Here is a 22,832-nt window from a genome sequence, read left to right as displayed (position 1 = left end):
ATAAAAGAAAGGATAGTATCTTCGTTCTCAGCCAGAAAATCCGCTTCAGGCACATCATTTCTTCCCGTCGCCATGCATTCATTTGATATTGACCAACCTTCGTCAGGACTCAAGGACAACACGTTAGTATATCAGGGGCAAGTACTCAAAAATGGGGTGCACTCGAGCGAGCTTCCGAGCAATCCGAATAGTTGGCAGAAAAATCTTGATGACGATGAGGTTGCAGTCCTGAGCCTACGAAACCTGATCTTTGACATCTGCAATCACAATGGTGGTGGTCACGGTGGCTCAGCCATTGGTATGAGTGCAATTGGAGTCGCTCTTTACAAACATGTGATGAGGTACAATCCCATGGACTCCGAATGGTTTGATCGTGATCGTTTTGTTCTCTCGAATGGTGAGATACTTCTGAACAGTGTTTTTCCCATGAATTAGCTAATAGCGCCATTCAGGTCACTGTGCCATGTTTCTCTATGCATTAAACTATCTAGTTGGATATCCAAACTGGACCATGGAAGAAATCAAAGGGTATGGAAGTGCAAAAACGAACGGGTATAAAACTATTTGCCATGCCCATCCTGAGATCGAGGTACCTGGGATTGAAGTAACGACAGGGCCCCTAGGTCAAGGTATCGCAAATGCCGTGGGGCTAGCAATAGCCTCTAAGAACCTCGCAGCCCAGTACAACGAGCCGGGATATGATGTCATCAAGTCTCGAATTTACTGTGTGTCTGGCGACGGCTGCTTGATGGAAGGAGTCGCATTAGAATCCATATCTTTAGCTGGCCATCTTCAGCTTGATAACCTTGTCCTCGTCTACGACAACAATGCGGTCACCTGCGATGGGCCTCTCGACTGGATCAATACAGAGAACGTCAATCAGAAAATGGAAGCCTGTGGTTGGTATGTTCTAGACATTGCTGATGGAAGTTATGATGTCAAGCAAATCGCCGAGGCGTTGCAGACAGCACAAGGTTTAAAAGGTCGGCCAGTCTTCATCAACATAAGGACGATTATTGGGTTGGGGACCCAAGTTGCCGGCACAGCGAAAGCACACCATGGTGTCTTTGACGATTTAAGCGTGCGGAAATCCAAAGCCCTAAATGGACAAGACCCTTCAGCCACCCATCAGGTTCCTTCGAAATCATTGGAGTATTTCCGTGAGAGACAAATATATGGACAGGGCTTACAAACTGAATGGAATTCTTTAATTCAGAAATATGGAGAAAAATTTCCAGAGAAAGCATCTGATCTTGCGGCTAGGAGACAAGGAAAACTTGGAACTCGGTATCGAGAAATCCTTGAGGACCTTGATTCGGCTCGTTTCCAAGGTCTAGCAACTCGAGATGTGAACGGAATTCTGATTGAAGAGCTATGGCCTGTTTGCCGTGCTTTGTGTGGGGGTGGTGCCGATCTTGTAAACTCAAACAAGGTTTACTATGCTGATACAGATGTGTTCCATCCCTTGACCAGCTACAGCGGACGTTATATCAGATATGGGATACGAGAACACGCTATGGCGTCGATATCAAACGGTATTGCTGCTTACAATCCCGGGACTTTCTTACCCATTACGGCCACATTTTTTATGTTCTATCTCTATGTGAGTATACGCGCCATATACAAGTGATCCTCTAATCTCACGTTTCTCCAGGCTGCTCCGGGTGTGCGCATGGGTGCACTTAGTCATCTCCAGGTCATTCACTTTGCAACGCATGACTCTTTTGCAGAGGGACAGAATGGACCTACGCACCAACCTGTGGAGCTTGACTCACTTTATCGAGCGATGCCGAATTTGCAATATATCCGACCTTGTGATGGGGAAGAATTGATAGGGGCTTGGAAAATTGCTCTAGAGTCACGAAATACACCCTCGATACTATCACTTGGCCGTGACCCGGTTGGACAGATTCCAAACACAAGTCGTTCAAAGGTTGCAAAGGGAGCTTACGTTCTTCTTGACCCTCATGACGCTAAACTCACCCTGGTCAGCTGCGGCACAAATCTACACTACGTAGTGGCAGCTGCAGCGACCCTTGGAGCCGAAGGGCTATCAACTCGGGTAGTCAGTGCTCCGTGCTTCGATCTGTTTGACAAGCAAGATCGACAATATCGAGATCACGTTTTTCCTTGCGATGGTAAACCAATCATTAGTGTCGAAGAATACGTGGCAACTATCTGGGCGAGGTATACAACAGCGAGCATTGGGATGACAGGATACGGATACTCTGCTTCGAATCTCAGCAATTACGAACGCTTCATGTTGGATGAAAAGGGCATCGTCGAGCGAGTCAGAAGCTATATTTCTGATCTCGGGGGCTCGAATGCTCGCATGTCTGGTTGGACTCAAATATAAAGTGTGGAGTTCTTTTCGTTTAATCTGAGATTTTCTCTCCCAAATCACTAGATCAATCCGCGCCTCCAGCCTATTGTAGGTAGACTACGTCTTCACTGAACTTGGATCAAAAAATTTAACCCAATAATTTCTCACTTCCAATGCCGCGTTTGGTGATTCGATCACTCCTTCCATCGAAGACTCGCGGCCAGCAGAGAAGGCGTTACTTTTACGCCCCCAGAAAGTTAATGGCCGTAATGACCTAGGTATGCAGCCAAGCACCGCACATAAAGGCTTATGCATGCCAAAATTGCGCTCATGAGTTCTCGGGTGAGTAGCCTGGCCTTAAATGTAATGCCGACTCTACTTCGCTCTTTCACAATCAGGATTTCCGCAAGTGGACGTCTCTAGGCAAAAAGCTGGAGTATCCGCCGTCAAAATGCGGAAACCGTGGATCAGGGCCCCCACAATGCATCCGGTGCACACAGCTGTGCTTCACCTGTTAACTTGAGCATATAGGTCGCCTGAGCTTTCCAACAGTAAACACCAACTTGCCTCTTCTGGTAGTTGTAACTCGCGCTTTCTATTTCGCAAATTTTCTCACCTCCCGTTCATTTCGATGACACAGCTGGACGAAAAAAAGAAGCATTGGGTGTGGCTGCTCTGTCGGAGACTCATGTCGAGCAGCTACCGTCAACAACTCCTTAGAACAAATCCAATATCGAGTCTCTTTTGCGCGGTCATTGTGAGGCGATCCCACGTTTACAAAATTGACTGATATTAAGTCGTCATAGTCTGTCGCTCTTGGGTTTGTGGCGCCCATCTTAATCATCGGACTATTGTCTAGCGTTATCACTCAGGCTGCCAACGAACGTGAAGTTCTCAAAACTTGTCATGACCAATCAGTGGGCTTTCTCTTGCTGGAACAGTCTCGTTTTCAAGGTAGTCTGAGTGATATTTTCGGCCAGCGATTCATCATTATAACCGGTAACACTTTGAGGATTATTGGAACAATACTTGCACAAGACCCAACTACGACTGACACTGTGAGCTGATCGACTATAATATGTCAGGGCTATTGCACATTCAGGTCTGAGAGTGGTTGTTTGGGATATATAATTGCCTTCCATACTTGGTATTCCTCGTAGTACTAGATCAACCTGACAATCTCTAACTAATTCTTTTTCATGGCAGCTTCGCGATCCTTCAAGATCTTCGCAATAGCTGGACGGAGCTTCATTCCCTCAAACCAAGAATTCAACGTCGGAAAATCCGTTTCAAGGTTGATCCTGTCAGCAAAAAGGAAAACAATGACATACCAAGTCACAAAAGCCGCATCCGCGTAGCTAAATTTGCCTCCAACCAGGAATTTCTTGCCCTGTAAAACTTTATCCAGAACACCGGAGACACGGCGTACCTCATTGACGTAGCGGTCAATGATAAGTGGGAGTTTCTCGGGATGATAGACAGTAAACCACACGGCTTGTCCAAAGTATGGTCCCTGACCAGATGCCTGATAATATAACCATTGCTTGGCTTCGTAGTAGTCTTTCGTTCCCGGATGGAAGCTGATTTTGTTGTCTTTGTCGTAAGTTTCGACAAGGTATTCAATGATGGCTCCCGATTCCCATAGCGTTATATCAGTATTTGGATCCTCAATTGCAGGAACACGACCGTTGGGATTGATTTTTTCGTATTGTTCCTTCTTCATATCTGGGAACGAAATCATCTTGAAATCGTATGGCACATTGAGTTCCTCTAAAATCATAGCGACTTTCCATGCATTCGGCCCACTATCATGACCCCAAAGAGTAATTGGTTTTAGAGACATGTTGAAGTTGGGGGTTTTGAGTTGGCTTTTGTCTAGATCAAATATTTTCAGTTCTGTGGTGAAGTCTTGTCTTACTTGGTTCTTTTATCTCTTGGAAGAGGATGAGGGACTCTGAAGTGCCGCTCCTTCGAGTGTACTATAGTCGTTTATATCGTTTATTAGTATCAGTGCTTACGTCTGGTTATTCTAGCATGACTCTGGTTCTCTTTCTATGAAATTCTGTGACCTTTCCCACTTTCGAGATAGCGACGTTAATTCGTAAAGTTCAAAGTATATCGCCCGAGAAGCTAGATAGTATTTCAAGAATCGGTGCTTTGATTGGTGGATTCCTGTCCTTTACTTAGCGTGGTTTTACCGTCTCGCGATTTCGGCCTCTTGATTATTCATTCGCTGTTCCGACGGAAGTCTTCTTTTGCTGACAAAGGACCTCGCCTACCAGTAGCGAACGAGCACAACTTACAAACTATGACGTAGTTATAAGTGTTTCAATGGGGTTAAGTGTTGATAGAGTATCATTCCTTAATCATTAGAGTGCGTGCGCAGCATTAGTGACGATTATATCTAGTGGCCAGAGTACTTTCCAACTATTAGAGCCTCGTCGAATTTATTCTCTACATTGCAAGGCAAGATAACGAACCACATTGAATATTCACATTATGGCCGCCGTCCACCCTGTGGTCCTTATTCTCGGTGCGGGCCCCAATATTGGGCAAGCTATTGCTCACACCTTTGCATCCCAGGGATATAAAGTCGCTCTCGCCGCCCGATCCTTGAAGGAGATCGATAGCACCGAAGATCAATTAAATATCCAGAGCGATTTCTCTAAGACCGATGATGTTGTTAATACCTTCGCGAAAGTGAAACATATACTCGGGATACCTAGTGTAGTTGTCTATAATGGTAATCCTCCTGCAGAATTGTTGTGAGTTTGCTGACATTTACTAGCCAGTGCTGCAAATTTTACTCCAGCAGACGATCCCTTTGCTCTTTCTCTTGAAGGTTTAAAAGCCGACACTACCATCAATATTTACAGCGCCTTTGTTGCTGCACAGCAAGCTGTCCTAGGATTTTCACAACTCCCGGACTCAGCAGCGCGTACATTTATTTACACTGGTAATATATTAAACGTGGCTGTCCTCCCGAGGTTCGTTTCTGCGGGCATTGGGAAGTCGGGTGCGGCTCATATGGTTTGGGCGTCATCGGAGGCATATAAAAATCGTGGATACAAGTGAGTCTCAATCTTGGATTCTGCCTACAATTGGTTGATAAGTCAAGGTTTTACTACGCGGATGAAAGAAAGGCGGATGGATCACCAAAGTACCGTATTGACGGCGAGGCACATGCAAATCTCTACTGGGAGCTGGCTCACTCAAAGACCCAAGGACCCTGGATGCAGACATTTGTGAAAGATGAGGGGTACAAGAAGTTTGGAAATCTATATACACCACTCGCTTGAAAGACTTTAGGAGTCAATGAAATGTGGTCATTAAGTTAAATACTGCAAATCTTCGCCACACCGCAAAGGTGATGTGGCTATTCAGTGATTCAAAAAGCGTCCATAGAGGTGATGATGAACCTGCCGAGAAGGCACGACTTATGGGAGCAATTCCAACCCTCACTTCAACTTTAGTTCCCGGAACTCTTCGATGACTTGAACCATTAACCTGTTATCGCCGGATTTTTCCAGTTCTAAGATCTGTATCAATGAAATTAGTATTACTCTTATATTTAATGCCCAGGGAGGTAAAAGATGGTCTCCGACCATAACACTCGGTCATGTCCTATTCTTCCAATTGAGACTCCTCCATCTTGAGATTTGCAGCCTAGTATCTTAGATCGGACGCTCCGGTGCTGGAGTTGGCGTCCACTCTCCAGTTAAAAAATATCCACCCAGGCCCTCCCAGTATTGAAATATGCTTCAAACTGGATTACGAAGCTCCGCTAGTCCAGGTCAAAATACTCCTCCTCAGCAGTGTTGAACGCAACTCGGTCAAAAGCGTGAAGAGCCTCGTTGGCATTGGTAATAGTGCCTGCGGAATTTAACAGGAGAGTGGTATTATTGTTAGTTTGCATGCGGAAGTTGGCATTGTAGCACTGTTATGGAGAAGCCAATCAATTCTGAAACATTTCCTATGACTGGATAGCGCTTGGATAAATGAACGGATGGGGTATCTTACACTAACTGTACCTTAAGTCTCTGGTGGGACGTTTTCCCAGTATACACTTGGAAGGACTTCGCCACCAAGCTTGCCTGTAACATTGCCTAGATCAAGGAAGGATATCAGTTTTGCTCGACTCCTCCTCATCCGAGGAAGATGCTCTCGGGTCCGTACCTCCAACAATCGGAGTTTGGCCACTTGTATCATCCAACGTCGAGACGTTGACTGGAATGTTAAGGGAAAGGTCAATATGAAAGAAGGACCTGAGAACTGGAAAGTTGAATGACGCTCGAGCAGGGACTGGAGCTCCAGGATTGCCAGTCGGTGGCATCTGGGTTACAGGTGATGGGGTGGGTAAGAAAGTCGCGCTTGATGGATAACTACCACCGTAGCTGGGCCTTAAAGGAGAGCCTGGCTGTCTAGGACGGCCAAATTGGGACTGGCTATATCAGTGGTTAGGGACGCCACAACTACGAATATTAGAGACTGAATGAGCTTCAGGGGCGAAGTTAGTGTTGACAAAAGTCAAGATAAGACTCAGATTATGAGACCGTAGCTAATGATCGTGGTAGAAACGAGCGTAAATATCTCGCATAACGTATAATGGGGTCAAAGATAAGTTTTCATGAGGCATCATAGGAGCTCAACCAGATATTCTAGAAAGTTTGTACATGATATTGGAGTAGGTAGACCTTTTGAGGCCTTGGAACACCTTCAAGGTCCGGACCTTAATGTGAGCCTATGCTAAAGGTGGCAGTGTGCGCGAGAGCCTCGATCAAGTGGCTACAGTGCCAAATACTCTAGCGTGTACCTATACAAGAGGGTATTCACGTCCGTGCACCCTCAATCTCGTAATGTTGCGAGTTTGCCATCTCGAGTCTCTCTCTGGGTTTCGTACCGCAGGAGCCAAGAAGATCTTGAATGTAGTACATCAAGAATATGACCATAACCAGAGCCATCAGCATTGTGTCAAAAACGTATAGGAAGATCTCATGTGAAATCAGGTAGCCATCATTTCCCTGAAGATATTCCACCACTCGAAATACACTCCGCACAAGGATCAATCCACTCGTGATGTAGAGTACATAGAGATGACGCCGCCAAGGTATGCTATTGCTCCTCGACTTAGCTGTTGGACTTTGAATAAGTCGGCGGTGAAACAAGGCTGACGTGGTGACGAAAAAGCCGAAAACCAGAATTTGGCAAATTAAACCTGCGACAATGATTTTCTCGCCTGTCTGGTAAAGTTGCAGAGTACCGCCCGATTGAATACCACCACCACCAGCTTGGAGACTGAAAGAGATGATATCACCAATCACGAAAGCGCGTGTGAGCCATCTGACAGGTACCAGACAAAGGTGTTCACCTCCAACTGTGCGAACCAGCCGACTCAGAATCATGTAGATAGACGCTGCATAGAGAGCAGGGGCAATAAGGATCAATATCGCCTGCATGACAAAGCCACCGATGGCAAGGTCATCATAGTGCGACCAGATTCGTCCTCCATAGCCAATCGTTTGAACTGCAAAGTATCAGTACTAGTCCTTTGACGAAGTTCATCAGGGGCAACTCACACAGGCCACCGATCGTAAAGGATAGGAAGTAAAACGCTCTCGCTCGAAGCAGCCTTAATGAGTGAAGTCCGGTCAGAATGCCGAAGACGACCAAGCTAACAACTGCTGCAGGTAGTGAGGGGCTATATCGGTAGAGTTTAAAATTGTACTCTGACCCTGAACCTTGAGCTGCTGCATTTTCGGCCATTATATAACGTGAACTGATTAGGGGACGGAAATGACAAGCGTAGTTTGCTGCTGTAAGAAGTTAAAAGGATTGTAGAATCATATGAAAACAGATATCGTGGTGAACAAATATTTAAGGAATGTGATTGTTCACTTTCTCTTGTAGCCTGTCGCACAAATGCTTCATAGCGTTCAGATGTTGCCGAGTGTCAATTTGTTGAACTTCCAAAGTTACTTGTTGAGAGATTAAGCTGGCGCCTGAGCAGTAGGCCTCGTGTACGAAACAATTTCCAGCTCGAACTTAATCTGGCACCTTCGCTATCTTTACAAGGCTTGTGTGTGGCCTTTGAAGTCCGCAATTGCAAGGTTTTCAGCACCAAAGGAATACGCGTAAAAGGTGGAGAAAACACGCGGATAGAAGACATGGAAATTGCCCAGGTACCTAGATGGTTGTATCGGGTGCCCCACCCTCTGCCGCTGGCTTCGTTCAGAGCAGTTTCTAGACTCCTTTCAAAAGTCTACAGATGGAAGGAGTGCAGATCATTAATCTCACGCTATCAATTGGATTCGCCTCAGAAAGTCACATTTTGTTGTGGAATGTGAAACCGAAGCTTCGACAATTCGCTTCAATCTGTAGAGAAGTCTTACACTCTCGTAGACAACTTGTCCTCTCGTCGTCGTCCAAATTTTCTACATCAGCCTGAATAACACAGATACTAGAGCGGGCCCAAGCCAGCCAGGAATGACTCAACTCCGGTATTTCATGTTCAAATACTTGGGAATGAAAGAGAATGGTACAACCTGCTGAATTGAGATCCAGGACCACAACATGGAACCTGTGGATACGATACACGAATCTTGCAAGATTCGGAGTAGACACCTAACGAATGATGGCAATGGAAGAATGAAAAATCCTCCGTCCGCTCAAGGTTTCCGTTGAAGTCGGTGTTTTGATCTGATGTCTTCCACCACCTCCAACCATTCTGGCCCTAAGACCACAAGCTCAGATGAGATTTCATTAAACCACAATTCTGCAGCCCCCTTGACCCACCAAAGTCTATCCAATCGATTGAGCAGAATGGTCCAGTGCATGAACACAAGCTGAGCAAGACGTTGATGTTGACCGAGGAGAGTCATGAAGTGCTTTCCACACATTGCAACCCACGCCAATGCCATCATTTCACCTCCACGGATACATTTCTCAAGTAAATGGATTGAGGAGGTAATTGTCATATGAGCTAATGGGTCAACCACTGCCAGCAGAGTATCGTTGAACTTGTGAAGGCGCTTAAGCATGTCTTCGTCCTCGGCGTCAAGACTATGAAGCGTGATGTTGTTATCAAGGTCAAGGAAAACCCCAAAAGGGCCATCTTTGATCCATTGCCATCCCGCCACAGCGACGGTCGTGATGCCTTGCAAAAAATCACAGAGAATAAAGACGCGTTGACAGTCTGCAGTGTTGTCATTGTCCAAGGATGTGGATGTTGTGATATGTTGTGGAGAGGCCAGTGCGAATATCATTGCTATAACAGCAAACGCAAACAGAGAGTGGCAATTGTTCTCGTCTAGCTTACTTAAAGCCTCACTAAAAGCTGCGAATCCTTGGCTCTGATGGTTCAAATATGCACATTTATACTTTTCTCGCTGGTCGGCGTCTTCTACCGAGACTTGTAATGCTGCAAGCCCAAGTATGGCATGCATTAAAAATTCATACTTCAATGCTTGCCTCGGTACAAAGACTTGCCATACGTCCCCATTGACTGTAGGAACAGATATACTCTTGAAGGTAGATGCTGTATATTGATGCATGAGTTCGAGATCCAGGAGCCGAGAGTCTTCCGTCCAAGATGGCAGTGCGGGGAATGCCGGGCTACCTTGAGACATGCTGGAAACACCAACACTTCCAGATCCAATCCCTGACTCTGCAGGGCTTGCATGTGGAGGCTGGGGAGTGAAATCACATTCAAGGTTCCGGATAGTGCAGGCCACGCACGGTGGACCTCGTTCATCGCACTAGAGCATAGAAGTTAGCTTGACATAGGATGAGATTGAGCTCGCGACCCTTCGGAGACCTAAGTCCTTGAGGAGGTCAAAAGACGAGCTAGAGACGTATGTTCAAAAACATCGCGATTGGCTATGGCCATCGACTTGATGGAGGGCAGTATATTTGGTGGGTAATACAATGATGCGATGGGTGCAGTACCTTTACACGACGACGCTTACAAGGCCCACAGCCACGGCGAGATTTAGTGTGCGATTTGCGCGCTTTGCGAATTTCTCTTGAGCGCGATGCAGACAATTCTCGTGTCATAATGAGACCATGAAGTGATATCCGACGTAATCGTGGCTGAGAGTCCCGAGGAAAGGGATATGGCAAGCTGAGAATTGATGTGGAAGTTGGAACGAACAGACAAGCTCTGGAACTCGGTCTTGAAGTAATTTTCCTCGTATTCGTACTTGGTTCTATCCTCGTATTGCGGACTTCATTTGTGGTAGCCTATTTCGTTAGCCATTCCGCAGCTAAGCGGGGAGGTGACGTCAGGAACACCCGATGTGGCCATACACTCTCCATCCACCCCTACGAGTACGAGCAGTCGTCACAAACATTTGAGGCTCAGCGGAGTGTTTCGCGTACAGCGTTTCGCCATCCTCGGAACGCCTAGTTAGGTGAATTTGGAGGCTTGGATAATTTCTTCACATCGGCGAGACTTGAGATACTCCATGCGTAGAAATATCTATTCTCCACAATTCGTCTCTGCTAATGGTGCCAGAAATAGATACTCGACTTCATGGAACCTGTGGCTTTGATTCCACTATCATGCCCTCTTTTTGAATTTGACTGGAGACACTCACTGAGTTTGATTTGATATGCATTTCAATCAATCAATCTACTACGGAGCACTACATAGAAGAGATAATCAGGCAGGCTAGATATTTGCAAGTGTCAGAAAATTATGGACGCTCATGGTTTCCAGGCACGTGATAGCAATAACTCTTTGAACGCGTGACGTCATCTTGGATGCAAGGGGTCAGAGAAGGTAGCCACGATATTGGGCTCTCATCAACTGGGATGTCTCTCATTCTTCTGCTCCAAGCCCTCAAGTCAACTCTACCTCGAGCAGCAGCTACCATTCATCTTCATCGCTTCGAGCCCACGCAGTCCTTTCAGGATCGCTAATGATCTTGCTTGCACACTATCAAACGGTACCGAATCCACCCCAGAAACCATGACACGAAATCCTCCCTTCCCAGCCGAGTGGCAGTCTCCATCCTCCTTATGCTCGAATCAACACCGTTATCCCAGCATGCAAGCATGCGCTTCTTGATGCGCTACACCTTCTGTTCTTCAAGTATCTGAAGAGGCGAGGCATCAGGTCTGGGGCTCAAGGGTCTCTCAGGTTGCCTGTTGGATGGCCCCTTCCCCTTTCTCGGCCACACTGAAGAAGAGTCCATCCTGGTGGCTTTACACCCCTTGTATAGAATCAGAGCTGAAATTGCGGCAGCACCCAGCTCCACGATTGTCCAGTGTGCCAAGGCTTCCATGAGAATTGAAACTCTCGCTCAAGGCTGAATGACGCGGTATCATGTCCATACCCAAACTCCGTTTTCTGGCCAATTATCCCAAACCACGAGGTCCTCCTGAATTTGCCCTACCCAATCCTTTTGCTATCTATGGTCTCGTCATTTCATCTCAAGGTAAGTGGAGATAACCATATTGAATTTTTTGTCATGGGTTCATGTGTCCACATTGACACGAACGTCGATTCCATATTCAACCGACCCTCGCTCGCCATCAGCTTGTGCCGAACGGTTTACTTAGTAACCACTACATTCCAATGATTCATTTCGGCCTATTTTCGGGCGAAGCGTCTCACTCATCAACTAGCAAGGTACCCTCAACCATGTTGCTGTCGTCCGACCCAACACCCAGTACATCGACAACTCGATAGCCCTGACCTGGCTGCGATCGTGCTCATTCCGCTCTCGAATGGTACAATGCAATGATATCTCAAAGTTCCCCTCTTGAAATTCCGTTGAGCCTTTCTCTTATTTTGCGCAAGGGTTGTTCTGGAGAAGGAGCATCAATTGATTGTGCATTGTTCTTTCAACTGTCGACAGCGGATTTGAAGGAGATATTGTTTGGTTTTACTTGGCCTATACTCGTGTGCTTGGAGCCTGATGTATCGTCAAGGTAGGAGCACAAGGATTTTACAGCCAAGCACCGCGTTATTACATGTGAATGCTTGGCATACAATTAGGTACACTGCCAAACATCTGCAGGATAAATACATTTGGGGCCAAATTTTCGCGATCAGGAGACTTGGGACCTCTTTGGCTTTTATTCACGACGTCTACCATGTCCTCAGGGCCAAGATCTGCGTGTCATTCATGTTATCTATCTCATGCAGTGGATTGCTGACCACACTGGTGAGTTGGGCACAGACGCTGCGCTCGACAAAGTCCTGATGCGCAAAGCTTCTCTCTTTGAGATTCGTAGGTCGCGAACCTGTCATGCTGTGGAATGTCGGGGCGGTTTTGCAAAACGCTGAAAAGTCGAGAGAGCTTGGGTTGGTCGACGTCGAACTCCAAGGGATGGAATAATGCAGCAAAATACCCCTGGCTTGGCGGCATCTTGTCATTCTTTCGGCTTTTCGTTCAACCCAAACATTCGCTCCTCTGAGACATTCCCCTTCAATACACATTTGTCCGCGTGTCAGTCGTTCGCTATGGAATGTGCACAGTCCTCCGTGATAAAAGGGGCGCTACAGCCTCCAAACAGTACATCATGCGGCTTAATGGAAACAGCTTGACGAGCGTGGTGATGAACAAGGCATGGATTTTTTTTCTCTCCAAGCCCTGCTACGCAGAAGACTCGTTCGGTTCTTGCTCGCGGCTTTCTTTCTACAATGGCTCTATGTTGCTTTTCGAGTCCACGAGAACAAGAAGATGCCAGCATTGATCACAGAAGCCCATGATTCAACACGGCTTGCCCTATCGAGTCACAACCCAGGCGCGATCGAGGATTTTGGCCTCATTGGTCATAAAGTCGCAGCACTCGCTGATTTGGCTCAGAATTATACGAACAGTGCAATCGATTCCTCTGAACTTAATCGACTTATCACAGAGCATTTCCCTTGGTGGAATGATTCCACTTTGCGATACTTTCCTTGGATGCGATGGCCATTCAAGGTTATGAAAGATCCGTCTACCTACCTCAAAATGTTGCGACACAAAGTGGGCATTGTGATCCCTGCAGGTGATGGTAATGCCAGAGAAACTGCTCATCTGATCACAACCCTCAGGAATGTGCACAAGTGCAAGCTGCCGATTGATATCGCATACGTTGGGGATGGTGACATGAGCCCGTCCATACGAGCCTTCTTATCAAGGCTCGGGACGAATGTCAACTTCATCGACCTCACACAAGTCTTCGATAACACTCTCATACAACTCAAAGGATATTCATCCAAACCTTTTGCTATTCTTGCCTCGCGTTACCCTCGGACCATCCTACTCGACTCAGATGCAGTCTTCTTCGCTAATCCTGATGATATTTTTAGCATGTACCAGAGCTTGAAAGAGACAGGTCTGTTATTTTTTCACGATCGTACCGTGGAGAACGGCAATACGCCAGTACGTCAGGAATGGGTCGGTGCTCAATTGAAACTAGCAGGCCGCCTGCCTTCAGCTCACCTCGCAAACAATTCTCTTTTCTTCAGACATCATATTGATGAAGAAGCCGATGCAGCCCTAGTCGCGGTGGACAAATCAAAGCCTGACACTTATATGGCCATGGTGTTTGCATGTTGGATGAATACAAAGCATGTTCGAGAAACTGTGACCTATCAGAGATTATTTGGCGATAAAGATACCTACTGGCTGGCTGCTGAACTGACGGGTGTTCCATATGCTTTTGAGCCATGGTCATCAGCCAGATTAGCACAAGAGCCCTTAATTGACAAGGGCTTTCCGCTGGTCGCTCCAGTTGAGAACAATCTTGCTAGGGGACCGGCAGCACAAGTGCTAGAGGGAGCCTCGAAGCCAGTCTCCCAGGCCAGTCCTACAATAGCAGCAGAAGTGCTTTCCGATGAGAAAGAAGCGAAGTCTATAAAACTTCTGGCGACAGACACCTCGTCTTCATACGACAAGAATCAGACGACCTCACGGGTTGAAGCTCCGCATTCCACCAATGAGCTAAACTTCCCGCGCAGTAGCCACAATCGAGAGTTCCACGACTCGCCAAAGCCAATTACCCCAAATCGACGCTGTACAACACATATGGTCCACCCACACCCAGATGGTAGTGAGCCTCTGTGGGCTAATGGTGGCCTATGGCTAGACAAGCGTGATCGGGGCTTGGGACTTGCGAATTGGACACATTGGTATGTTGGTTCTCGAAACGATGAAGCTCTGAAGACCTTCTGTGAGACATCATTACCAACTGACAGCCCGAATTCGAAGTCATGGCTTACGAGCGAGGATGGAGAACAGTGGCACAACGAAGTGATGAATACCCAACCGCGGTGGTACAGCAATGACTGGGGAATGGATGCTGAAGGGTGTCCTCAATTTGAGGAATGGAGGTGGCAATCTCTAAACCAAGGTTTCAGGGACAGACTTGAGAGGATGATCGAGGAGGTGAGGAAGGTGGAGGCCGCTTGGGTGCTTGAGTTGGGCTAGGTTCATCAGAAGTTTGTATAGATCTGGGCGATGTGAAAATATCAAGAGGATGAAATAAAATCTGTTGACTTGGTGTGATGACAACCGAGGTTCTTAGTAGATAACACAATTACGCTTTCGCTAGTGAATACCTGGAGCCCTGCACATATCATCGGCTGTAAACCCGAAAGCCAAAGGATAGCCGAAGCAGAGGTTGATACTCCAGTAGGGAACAGCATTCACACGAAACACGTACAAGTAGCTCAACTACTGTGAGCAAGCCGCGGCTGGCCACACGCGCGCAGTTTCTCGACTTAAATCGGTTACCACTCGGCCCAACAAAATAGGCAGTGGGTGGTGACAAAAAAGTCTCTCTCTTTCTGTATCTGGTAGATGTGGCTTGTGTTAACACTAGGATCGATGACTTGGAGGAAATCTTCGACAGGGAAGAGAATTATGGCGGCAATCAATCCAAGAAGCCGAATCTGAGAACTATGAAAGTAAACCTGGATGGGGTCATCGTTAGCATTTCGCCGGCTGTTTATCAGCTACTGGGCTGAGTGCTGGAAGCAGCAACACACTTTTCTTTTCTGGCACTGCACAGTCGATTAAATGGCCGTTTACCAGATCTGCTGAGATCCACAAGAATGGTTGATTCAATCTTGTGGTCACGATGCTCAAGAGTGCATTGGATCGCCACAATCACCACTGCCAGCCACGGAGGCCGACTTGCCACATTCACGTGGAACCTTGTTTGCTGCCGCCTTTGTGACAGACTAGTGAATCTCTCGTGGAGGTGTAATGTCGCTTTAGATACTATTACAACACGCCCTAGGCAGCCTCGGGATGGGGAGTTGGTCACGTTTACGTATGTCACCAGTGAGTTGCGCTGGAGCCTAGGAACAGACCGAGATTTAGAAGTTTCACACCGTCTAGCTTTATCGACCCATCGTTAGAGCCGCTAAGCGTAGGTATCAGCTATATCGATCAGACGCTTGTTTACCGAATATAATTAAGATTGATAAGTAAGGAATATAGAAGAAGTTGAATATTCTACGCAAACAGTGTATTAGTCGGCATATAACCTAAAGTCTTTCCTAGGATCAAATCATAATATATCGAACACTCTTTCGGGGCTCTAAAAGGCAAGAGAAAAGAAGTATTCAGGCGACCGATAATCTCTCAAACGGACAATGATTGTGAAAGTTTAGCGACATCGTCTCTCGCCCCTTACTTCCCCCAATACAGCCTCTTGAAAGGTGAATAATGAGCTCGAAAGTCAGTAAAGACTACGGCACGGTCACTTATCTCCTCCAGAGGTAGTTCGAGCAACGTTTTGCCACGGTACTACGGAGAAGTTAGACTTTATAGTCTACTTCGTAGCGTCTATAAGCTAATAACTCCTAGACTGAATACGAAGAGAGATGACCTATCTCTAGCATTATTCCCTCTTTCGCTTTCGGCTAGGTGCTTCTCGTAGAACGTCTCCAACCGCACCTCCTCGATACCGCCATGCCCTTCGCTCACAAAGATATCTGCATATTTCTCTCGTTACCCCCTCTATAATATCAGTGTAGAACATTTCCACTTATTGACCGAATGCTTCCGTAGAAGGTTCTCAATATTCATCTACAACTGTGATGCTGTTAAAAGCTCTCCATGTTTAATTGTAACCTACAGACAACCTAAGAAAAGAAAAAGCAATCAGCCTGCTGCTTCGTCTCTATCTCAAGATATAGTTGAAAGCGTAGGTACTAGTAGAATGTTTACATTGTTTGTTTCGTAACGCAGTCAGTAGGCACGGGAAACCCACCTGTCGTCGTGAACACCGCGTGAGACCATCCAGACGGGATGAAAGTCGCGCTCGTAGAATCTAGCTACATGATAAGTCCACACTAAAGATCCCTAAGTGCTCGACACAGTTTCCCCTAGTTGTGGTATTCCCGTCGCATCCAAGAAAGATCATTGTCCGTTGAGATTTGAAGACTCGGTTAAGTGTACACACAAGAGCCGTCTATGATGAAGAGAGTAGGCCAACTTACTTTTGCTCTCTAAACATGGCCAATAAAGTTACCATCTCTCTCTCCTATTGCTCAGCACAGCTATCGCTGGACAGTCTTGCAACCCTGAACATGCCTACGACTCCCTCGCGCACGCCTAATCTCGCAACCCCACTTCCCGTTGGCTCAACTCTGCCCAATGACACCTACGTCTGAAATCCCGCCCATGCATGCCTAGGTAGCTCGCCAGTCCTGCCACAGTTCGAAATGCACAGCGACCCTAGTTACCATGACGGAGTGGTAGAAACGAAGCGACTATCAATTCAGGGAGTGGATGATGGCGTCGAATGATCGCGACAATCAGTAGTTAGTAGTCGAGTTACAAAGCGCGCGGATCTGTGAGATCGGTTGCTGAAGTTTTCAGAAACCGGCTCTGCCGATGTCTCCGAGACATCCGACGAGTGTGAGGAACGCAAGACCGGCCAATTATGTATTCCCATTTCACTCCCTGCGTCCTGAAGTACGGTACCAGCTGATATACAAGCCCCTTTCAACACTGAGGATTTCTTTCAACACATTCTCAATGAATGACTCTACCGAAACTGCCGACCAGCCCAGATGACGCGTGAAAAGCGCCATTGTCCAAGATGGGACCGCGAGTGCCATCTGAACCCGCATCAGTTGTCCAATTGCCTTCATCTTTGGGTCGTCCATCCAAGTCCCGATCGGAAGTCTGAATTTCTCTTCTTCAATGCAAGCAAAACCGCAGTGCTTCATCCACTCCTTATGCTTTGACGCTACATTCAAAGGTCGTCCTGCTAGACCGGCGGCTTGATGTAGTAAACTCAACCATTGCTTGATTGACGAGACCTTATCTAGTGACTTATCATCACATCTCAACATGAAATCATGGCCTTCAATTTCGTAAAGTCCTCTAGGGTTGAGCGAGAGGAAAGCTTGCTGGTGGAGAGCGGCCCAGTCCCCGATACCTCCAGTAATTGATCTCACATGGATATAATCGAAGGGCTGTGGGAACTCCCACGGTATACACGACATATCATCGATGTAGAACCTACAATTGGGTGGAACCCATGTACTCTACCTCTTGTTAATAGTGTAACCTTGTATAACGGGCAACATACCTGAATAGGAGATAGATCTATCCCGGTGACTTCTGAGTATGGGTGCTCGTCCGCGAAGGCCACTGCCCAGTCACCAGTGCCGCACCCAACATCAAGAACACGAAGTGGGACATGTCCCGCTGAAAATGGTCGACAGCGCAGATTATGATCCTGCAGGATGTACACTATCTCGTGCAAAACACCGAGACGATATTGTTCCTCTTCATCGTTCGGGAATAAGTACGCTCCATTGTGGTATGAATGATACCTATTACATGATATAAGCATATTCTGGACCTCCGTTTGTAGGAGTACTAACCTTCGCCGAGACTCGAAAGAATGCCCCAGGATGTCCGAATCCAGGCTCAGCGACCTTGCGGAACAGTCACTCAAGTTGATCGCTGAATCTATTGACCGACTATCTTCAACTATTTCTGGTGATTCACGAGCATTAGTGAACATTTTCATCAAGTACCTGGCGCGTAATGGTGTTTCTTATACTCAAAAAGCAATCTAGATGGTAAATTAATATATCTGTGCTCACTGTCGTGCCATCAGGTGCTCAATGTGCTACCTGTCATGCACGTGCCGGTGGAGTCGTGTGATCACTGACGGGATCTTTCAAGCGCTTCCGACAGTGCATAGTAAGACTCAAGACCGGTGTTGACAATGGATCAAGGCTGATGAGTTCCTCATTGTCTCACCCCTAGGAGACCGCAGCCATTCTGCTGTGCTAATCTCCCAATGCTTTTGGCTAGCACAATAATGATAGGCTAGAGTCAACTCGCGGGCATAGGGTGGACTGTGCCTGAGTGAGCCACTAACTGACCGGGGCTTTATTCCGTTGCCTTAGTCCGTCATGGCGACATGGGTCGGAGAAAGTCTACTTCGCTGAGCTCTCAACGGTTTACTGCAACCTTTGCGTAGCACTAGAGTTGTGCAGTGTGGCTTGGAGCAAGTTACCAGCCGGCCAGCTTGTCATGAACACGGTGGGGTTTGGCGAAGTCATTCAGAGGTCCACGTTCCAGCTGTATTTCCTCACCTTGAGAGATTCCTGGTGAGTTTCCCTGTGCTCGATCGATACTCCCGGGCTCGATTCAAGCATGATCGGCCGCACGGCTGTAGCGATGGCTGCATACCCAGGTGCAAGAGCTGATAAGACGCCAATCAATGCTTCCAAGGGCAACCGCACTTTCTCCCAAAAGGTCCCTTTCCTGGCGAGCGGGACATACTGTGTACCACGAGACTTTTAATTTGCGGTAATGACCTGATCGACATTCAGGGCGTATTTGAGTTCAGAGTGGGTTATTTGCCGTTGAACTATTATTCACGCCTTGACTGTGGGCTGGTAGGCCCGGGAAATAGAGGAAGATGTTTAAAGCGTGCGGTTCCGCCTTCATAAACGGTTTCACGATTGGCCAGACTGCTCAGGGACGATAAAACGAGACACTGCTACAATCTTCGACTATTTGATAGTCTCCTTGTTGTGTGATGGACAAGAGGTAGTCTGCTCCCCCGTCGCGTGCTCAAAAGTTCGACGGACTCCTGAGGACCACTGTCTCAGGTGTCCACACACACCCTAAGATGCTTGGCCATCTCCATGGCTACTCCACCCAGAGCACAGCAGCACTGTACATCTAAGTCCTCGTGGTAACACGTCATAACGGAGTGCAAATATCGATGATCTTACGTTCAGCAGTTGAAGGACCCTACACGTGATCACCATCGGGGCTCACTGTCTCAGCAATATCCTTACGAAAATTAGGTGATAACAGACACGCCATAAGAGGTTGTAGCATTTTCCGTCATCACTCCCACCTATGCCTCGATGTGCAAGACTACTTGGTGGGAGGAATGAAAGGACGATTCGTTCAGGCTGCCGTCGCTCAATGAGTAATCCACTCCTTCCGCTCAGTCATGCCTGCTGTACTCCTCGTACAGCGGTTTCTTCACCTTGACCCATCTGATGTAGATTCCCTTCTCTATCGTCAAACTTAGTGAGCGAACAGCCTTCTGTTCTTGCCTTGTAGTAGGCGTAGTATTCCGACATAGTGTGCTGTGACCAACCCAAGGGGGCTCCAATGATAGCATTGAGTGGCCTCTCGCTTCTGAGCTCCGGTTCATTCATGAAGGCGACGGTACTGCTGTAACATGTTTCCGCATCCCAATTACAAGAGTACAGTGCTTCATTGTCCAGTCGAACAGGTTGGACGCTTCCATGCACCAGTGGCGGAGTGCTTCTGTGCTGCTGCACGCCTGGATGCCCAAAGCAGCTCGGTAGGTTAGCTGAGGCAGCAGAAGTAGTACATATGTCTCGTGGACTGTGCTTTTTGTTAGCCTGTGCTGAGCCAGTGCATTAATCGCAACTTACTGGCTGCTTGAGGGTGCGATGCGAACAGTCCGTGCATTTGACTCGTGGGAGGTGGTCAAGCAGGGGTTGGGGATTATCGCATGACATTGGCTACGAGTGAGGACCGGGCGATGAGGAAAGGGACAGACACTTTGATAGTTTTCTGCCAACGAGGAGATGTTGTAGATAACTGGACCGTCTTTGAGCTCATTTTCCCGTATTTCTCCGTGATGGATCAAAATAAAGTTGTTCGCCCGCTGAGTGTCGGCGGAATTGGTCATCATGTGCTGTTCCGTTGAATGTCACTGCTTAAAGGTATCGCATCTAAAGACATCAATGGAAGAAATAATAAGTAACCGTGGGCTAGAAGAGTGATTCCCTGGGCCCCTCAAGGCTGAGGCAGCGTTCTTAGCCAGATGACAGCCCCACGGCCAACAAGAGGACTACGCACATACGAGGCGAGCCAGAAACCGGTAGCTTCTTCCGCGATCTGTCACGTTGGTGGTGTAGATAATCCCTGGATAAAGTTCGCCCCGTGTAATTAAGATTAATTTACCGCCGGTAGTTTAGAAGTCACGGAGGAGTTTCGCTTTTGTCCCTCAAAGTTTCTGAATTTGTGCTCGTGCCAAGATATGAGATTCAGCTGTCGAAATATGGGGTCTAAGCTTTATGACCAACAAGTGGCACAAGGAAAAGCAGTATGGCTGCTGAAATCGCAGTCAAGTATTCTCTTGGCGAAACAGATAAGAATACGAGCGTCATATTTGGGACATCGACGTGCAAATGCAGCCTTTCTCAGTGACTCCAGTCCAGCTTCTTGGGAGACCGCTATTAGTGTCTCGCCTCATCATGTATGAACACATCCTCCAAACGCCACAGGCGTGAATATAGACATTGATGCCAAGACTAACAAATTTGAGAAACGCTGGGCCCGGAGTTGAATGCGCTTATGTTTGGGCCACTGGCCAGTTCTGGACTTGTGCTGGTGGAGAACTACAATCTGTCACCTTATTCATCAGCTCGTATCCCTATCAATAAGATTCTATGTAGCATAGCCACCTCTGACGCGCGTCTCCGAGTGGCCAGCTACCAAACATTCCTGTTGTAAGGGGTGTGGTTCTTGCTATCTTTAGAGACCCTAATACCGTACGGAATACTACCATCACATATGTACCAGAGTTAGACCCAGCCCCTCGATCCCTGTGTTTATTAGTCTAATTACGGCACCTACCCTTCCAATTGGCTGCATCATGCCTTCAACCCCTGCTTGTCGTCAAATCTCGTTCGCAAAACCTGTACTTCGATATCAGGCCGGTCTTAGCAGGATCTTGTGGTTGTTGTTGATACTTGTATGACCCCTCGTCAGTATTGCTGCATGCTTCGACTTGTGGTCTGACTAGATTACCCATGCTGCTAAGGCGAGGTCCAAACTAAGAGGGACTAAATATATCTTGCACCTCTATCTAGCTTTGCGACAATGGAATCGGGATGTTGTGAAGGCCGCACGTGTGGCAGCTTAGGAAGCAGCGACACGAAAAGTCAATTCGCTAAGCGAATGCCGCGTACCATAAGAAAGGGCGACACGACACCACGTGCGGGGCGGTTCACGTTAATACCCCTATAAACCGATGGTACGCTGGATCTCTACGAGATCGGCAAAATGGGCAATAGCTACACTACGCAAATTTAATGTTGAGGCAATATGGGGACGTTCCAGATCCAAATGTTTTTGAGTCGAGTTAGTAGTCTTCTGTCATCCTATATCGCGCAGGAGGCCTAACTGGTGCCCGCCATGTTCGCATGCTCTTTAGCTTCGAGTCAAAAGGAAGACGCATAAGCCTCCTTTCTACGCTACATCTCTAGAACTTGCTTTTGTTGCCTTTTAGGGTTGAGAACAAGGCTTAATTTAGAAGGCTTTGAGGACTATTGGTTTTGCCGGACTTAGGTTTCTCCTATAGTAATCCTAGCCACTGATTTCCGGGTGAGAAAGTCGAGCTCATAGGCTCGTCAGAAACGGCTTGCACTTTTGTCAGTGATGATGTAAATCCTAGGGTCGCCGTAGGCCGCATAGCGTATACTCAAGCAATTGCATGTACTTCGGGAAACACTGTCACAGCGGAATCTGAAGCCCTTCTGAAATTCGTCCTGATGTACATCTATTTTAACTCAATCGTAGTCGAAATACAAGCAAAATTATCTTAGCTATCTGATAGGTATGGTTCTCTGCACTATGCTCCATAGTCTTGAAGTCTGCTTTTAGGTTGAAATTTTGTAATCAACTTAGACACTTACTGGTGATGATTTGGCACTCTGTCGAAGGGCCAAATATGTGCTCCTGGTAGGAGATTGAATGTTTCAGGAGTGTAAAACTCCAGTTACTCCTGAGGTTCTATGATTGAAGTATTCCGCGGGAACTCTGCTGCTGTCATCTATCCAGACTTCGAACTCCTGCGTCACCACAATGTCCCGACTATTGACCAGGCTGTTCGACGAGCCATGCCGGCTGTGCGCTCGACCTTGTCCATTATCACCACTGGTGTACACGGGTCCTACGAATGATGTATTCTTGTCATACACCCCTGATATCACACGTGAGCGACTCATGAGTTCGAGGTTGTCTGGCAGACGGCTAGTTCG

At 47.2% G+C, this 22,832-nt stretch overlaps 7 protein-coding genes across 7 annotated transcripts; 3 read left to right on the top strand and 4 right to left on the bottom strand.

Moving 5' to 3' along the window:
• Positions 1–72: 72 nt before the first annotated feature.
• On the top strand, positions 73–2,356 carry LTR84_004238 (uncharacterized protein; the record flags this gene model as incomplete). The annotated part of the gene is made up of 3 exons (XM_064847815.1): positions 73–397; positions 453–1,603; positions 1,655–2,356. The coding sequence occupies 3 exons, from the start codon at positions 73–75 to the stop codon at positions 2,354–2,356; spliced, it is 2,178 nt and encodes a 725-aa protein (XP_064704354.1).
• Positions 2,357–3,509: 1,153 nt separating this feature from the next.
• LTR84_004237 (uncharacterized protein) lies at positions 3,510–4,166 on the bottom strand (the record flags this gene model as incomplete). The annotated part of the gene is made up of 1 exon (XM_064847814.1): positions 3,510–4,166. The coding sequence occupies one exon, from the start codon at positions 4,164–4,166 to the stop codon at positions 3,510–3,512; it is 657 nt and encodes a 218-aa protein (XP_064704353.1).
• Positions 4,167–4,822: 656 nt separating this feature from the next.
• On the top strand, positions 4,823–5,622 carry LTR84_004236 (uncharacterized protein; the record flags this gene model as incomplete). Its single annotated transcript, XM_064847813.1, has 3 exons — positions 4,823–5,066; positions 5,112–5,394; positions 5,442–5,622. 3 exons carry the CDS (start codon positions 4,823–4,825, stop codon positions 5,620–5,622), a joined length of 708 nt encoding a protein of 235 aa, XP_064704352.1.
• Positions 5,623–7,152: 1,530 nt separating this feature from the next.
• On the bottom strand, positions 7,153–8,086 carry LTR84_004235 (uncharacterized protein; the record flags this gene model as incomplete). Its single annotated transcript, XM_064847812.1, has 2 exons — positions 7,153–7,847; positions 7,900–8,086. The coding sequence occupies 2 exons, from the start codon at positions 8,084–8,086 to the stop codon at positions 7,153–7,155; spliced, it is 882 nt and encodes a 293-aa protein (XP_064704351.1).
• A 902-nt stretch (positions 8,087–8,988) lies between these two features.
• On the bottom strand, positions 8,989–9,948 carry LTR84_004234 (uncharacterized protein; the record flags this gene model as incomplete). Its single annotated transcript, XM_064847811.1, has 1 exon — positions 8,989–9,948. The coding sequence occupies one exon, from the start codon at positions 9,946–9,948 to the stop codon at positions 8,989–8,991; it is 960 nt and encodes a 319-aa protein (XP_064704350.1).
• Positions 9,949–13,011: 3,063 nt separating this feature from the next.
• Positions 13,012–14,745, top strand: LTR84_004233 (uncharacterized protein; the record flags this gene model as incomplete). The annotated part of the gene is made up of 1 exon (XM_064847810.1): positions 13,012–14,745. The coding sequence occupies one exon, from the start codon at positions 13,012–13,014 to the stop codon at positions 14,743–14,745; it is 1,734 nt and encodes a 577-aa protein (XP_064704349.1).
• A 2,480-nt stretch (positions 14,746–17,225) lies between these two features.
• On the bottom strand, positions 17,226–17,780 carry LTR84_004232 (uncharacterized protein; the record flags this gene model as incomplete). The annotated part of the gene is made up of 1 exon (XM_064847809.1): positions 17,226–17,780. The coding sequence occupies one exon, from the start codon at positions 17,778–17,780 to the stop codon at positions 17,226–17,228; it is 555 nt and encodes a 184-aa protein (XP_064704348.1).
• Between the last annotated feature and the right edge of the window lie 5,052 nt (positions 17,781–22,832).

This window comes from Exophiala bonariae (assembly GCF_035927105.1).
Source record: "Exophiala bonariae strain CCFEE 5792 chromosome Unknown scaffold_19, whole genome shotgun sequence".
Classification (NCBI taxonomy): domain Eukaryota; kingdom Fungi; phylum Ascomycota; class Eurotiomycetes; order Chaetothyriales; family Herpotrichiellaceae; genus Exophiala; species Exophiala bonariae.
The sequence above is the reverse complement of the archived record's forward strand: the minus strand, read 5'-3'. Positions and strand labels throughout refer to the sequence as shown.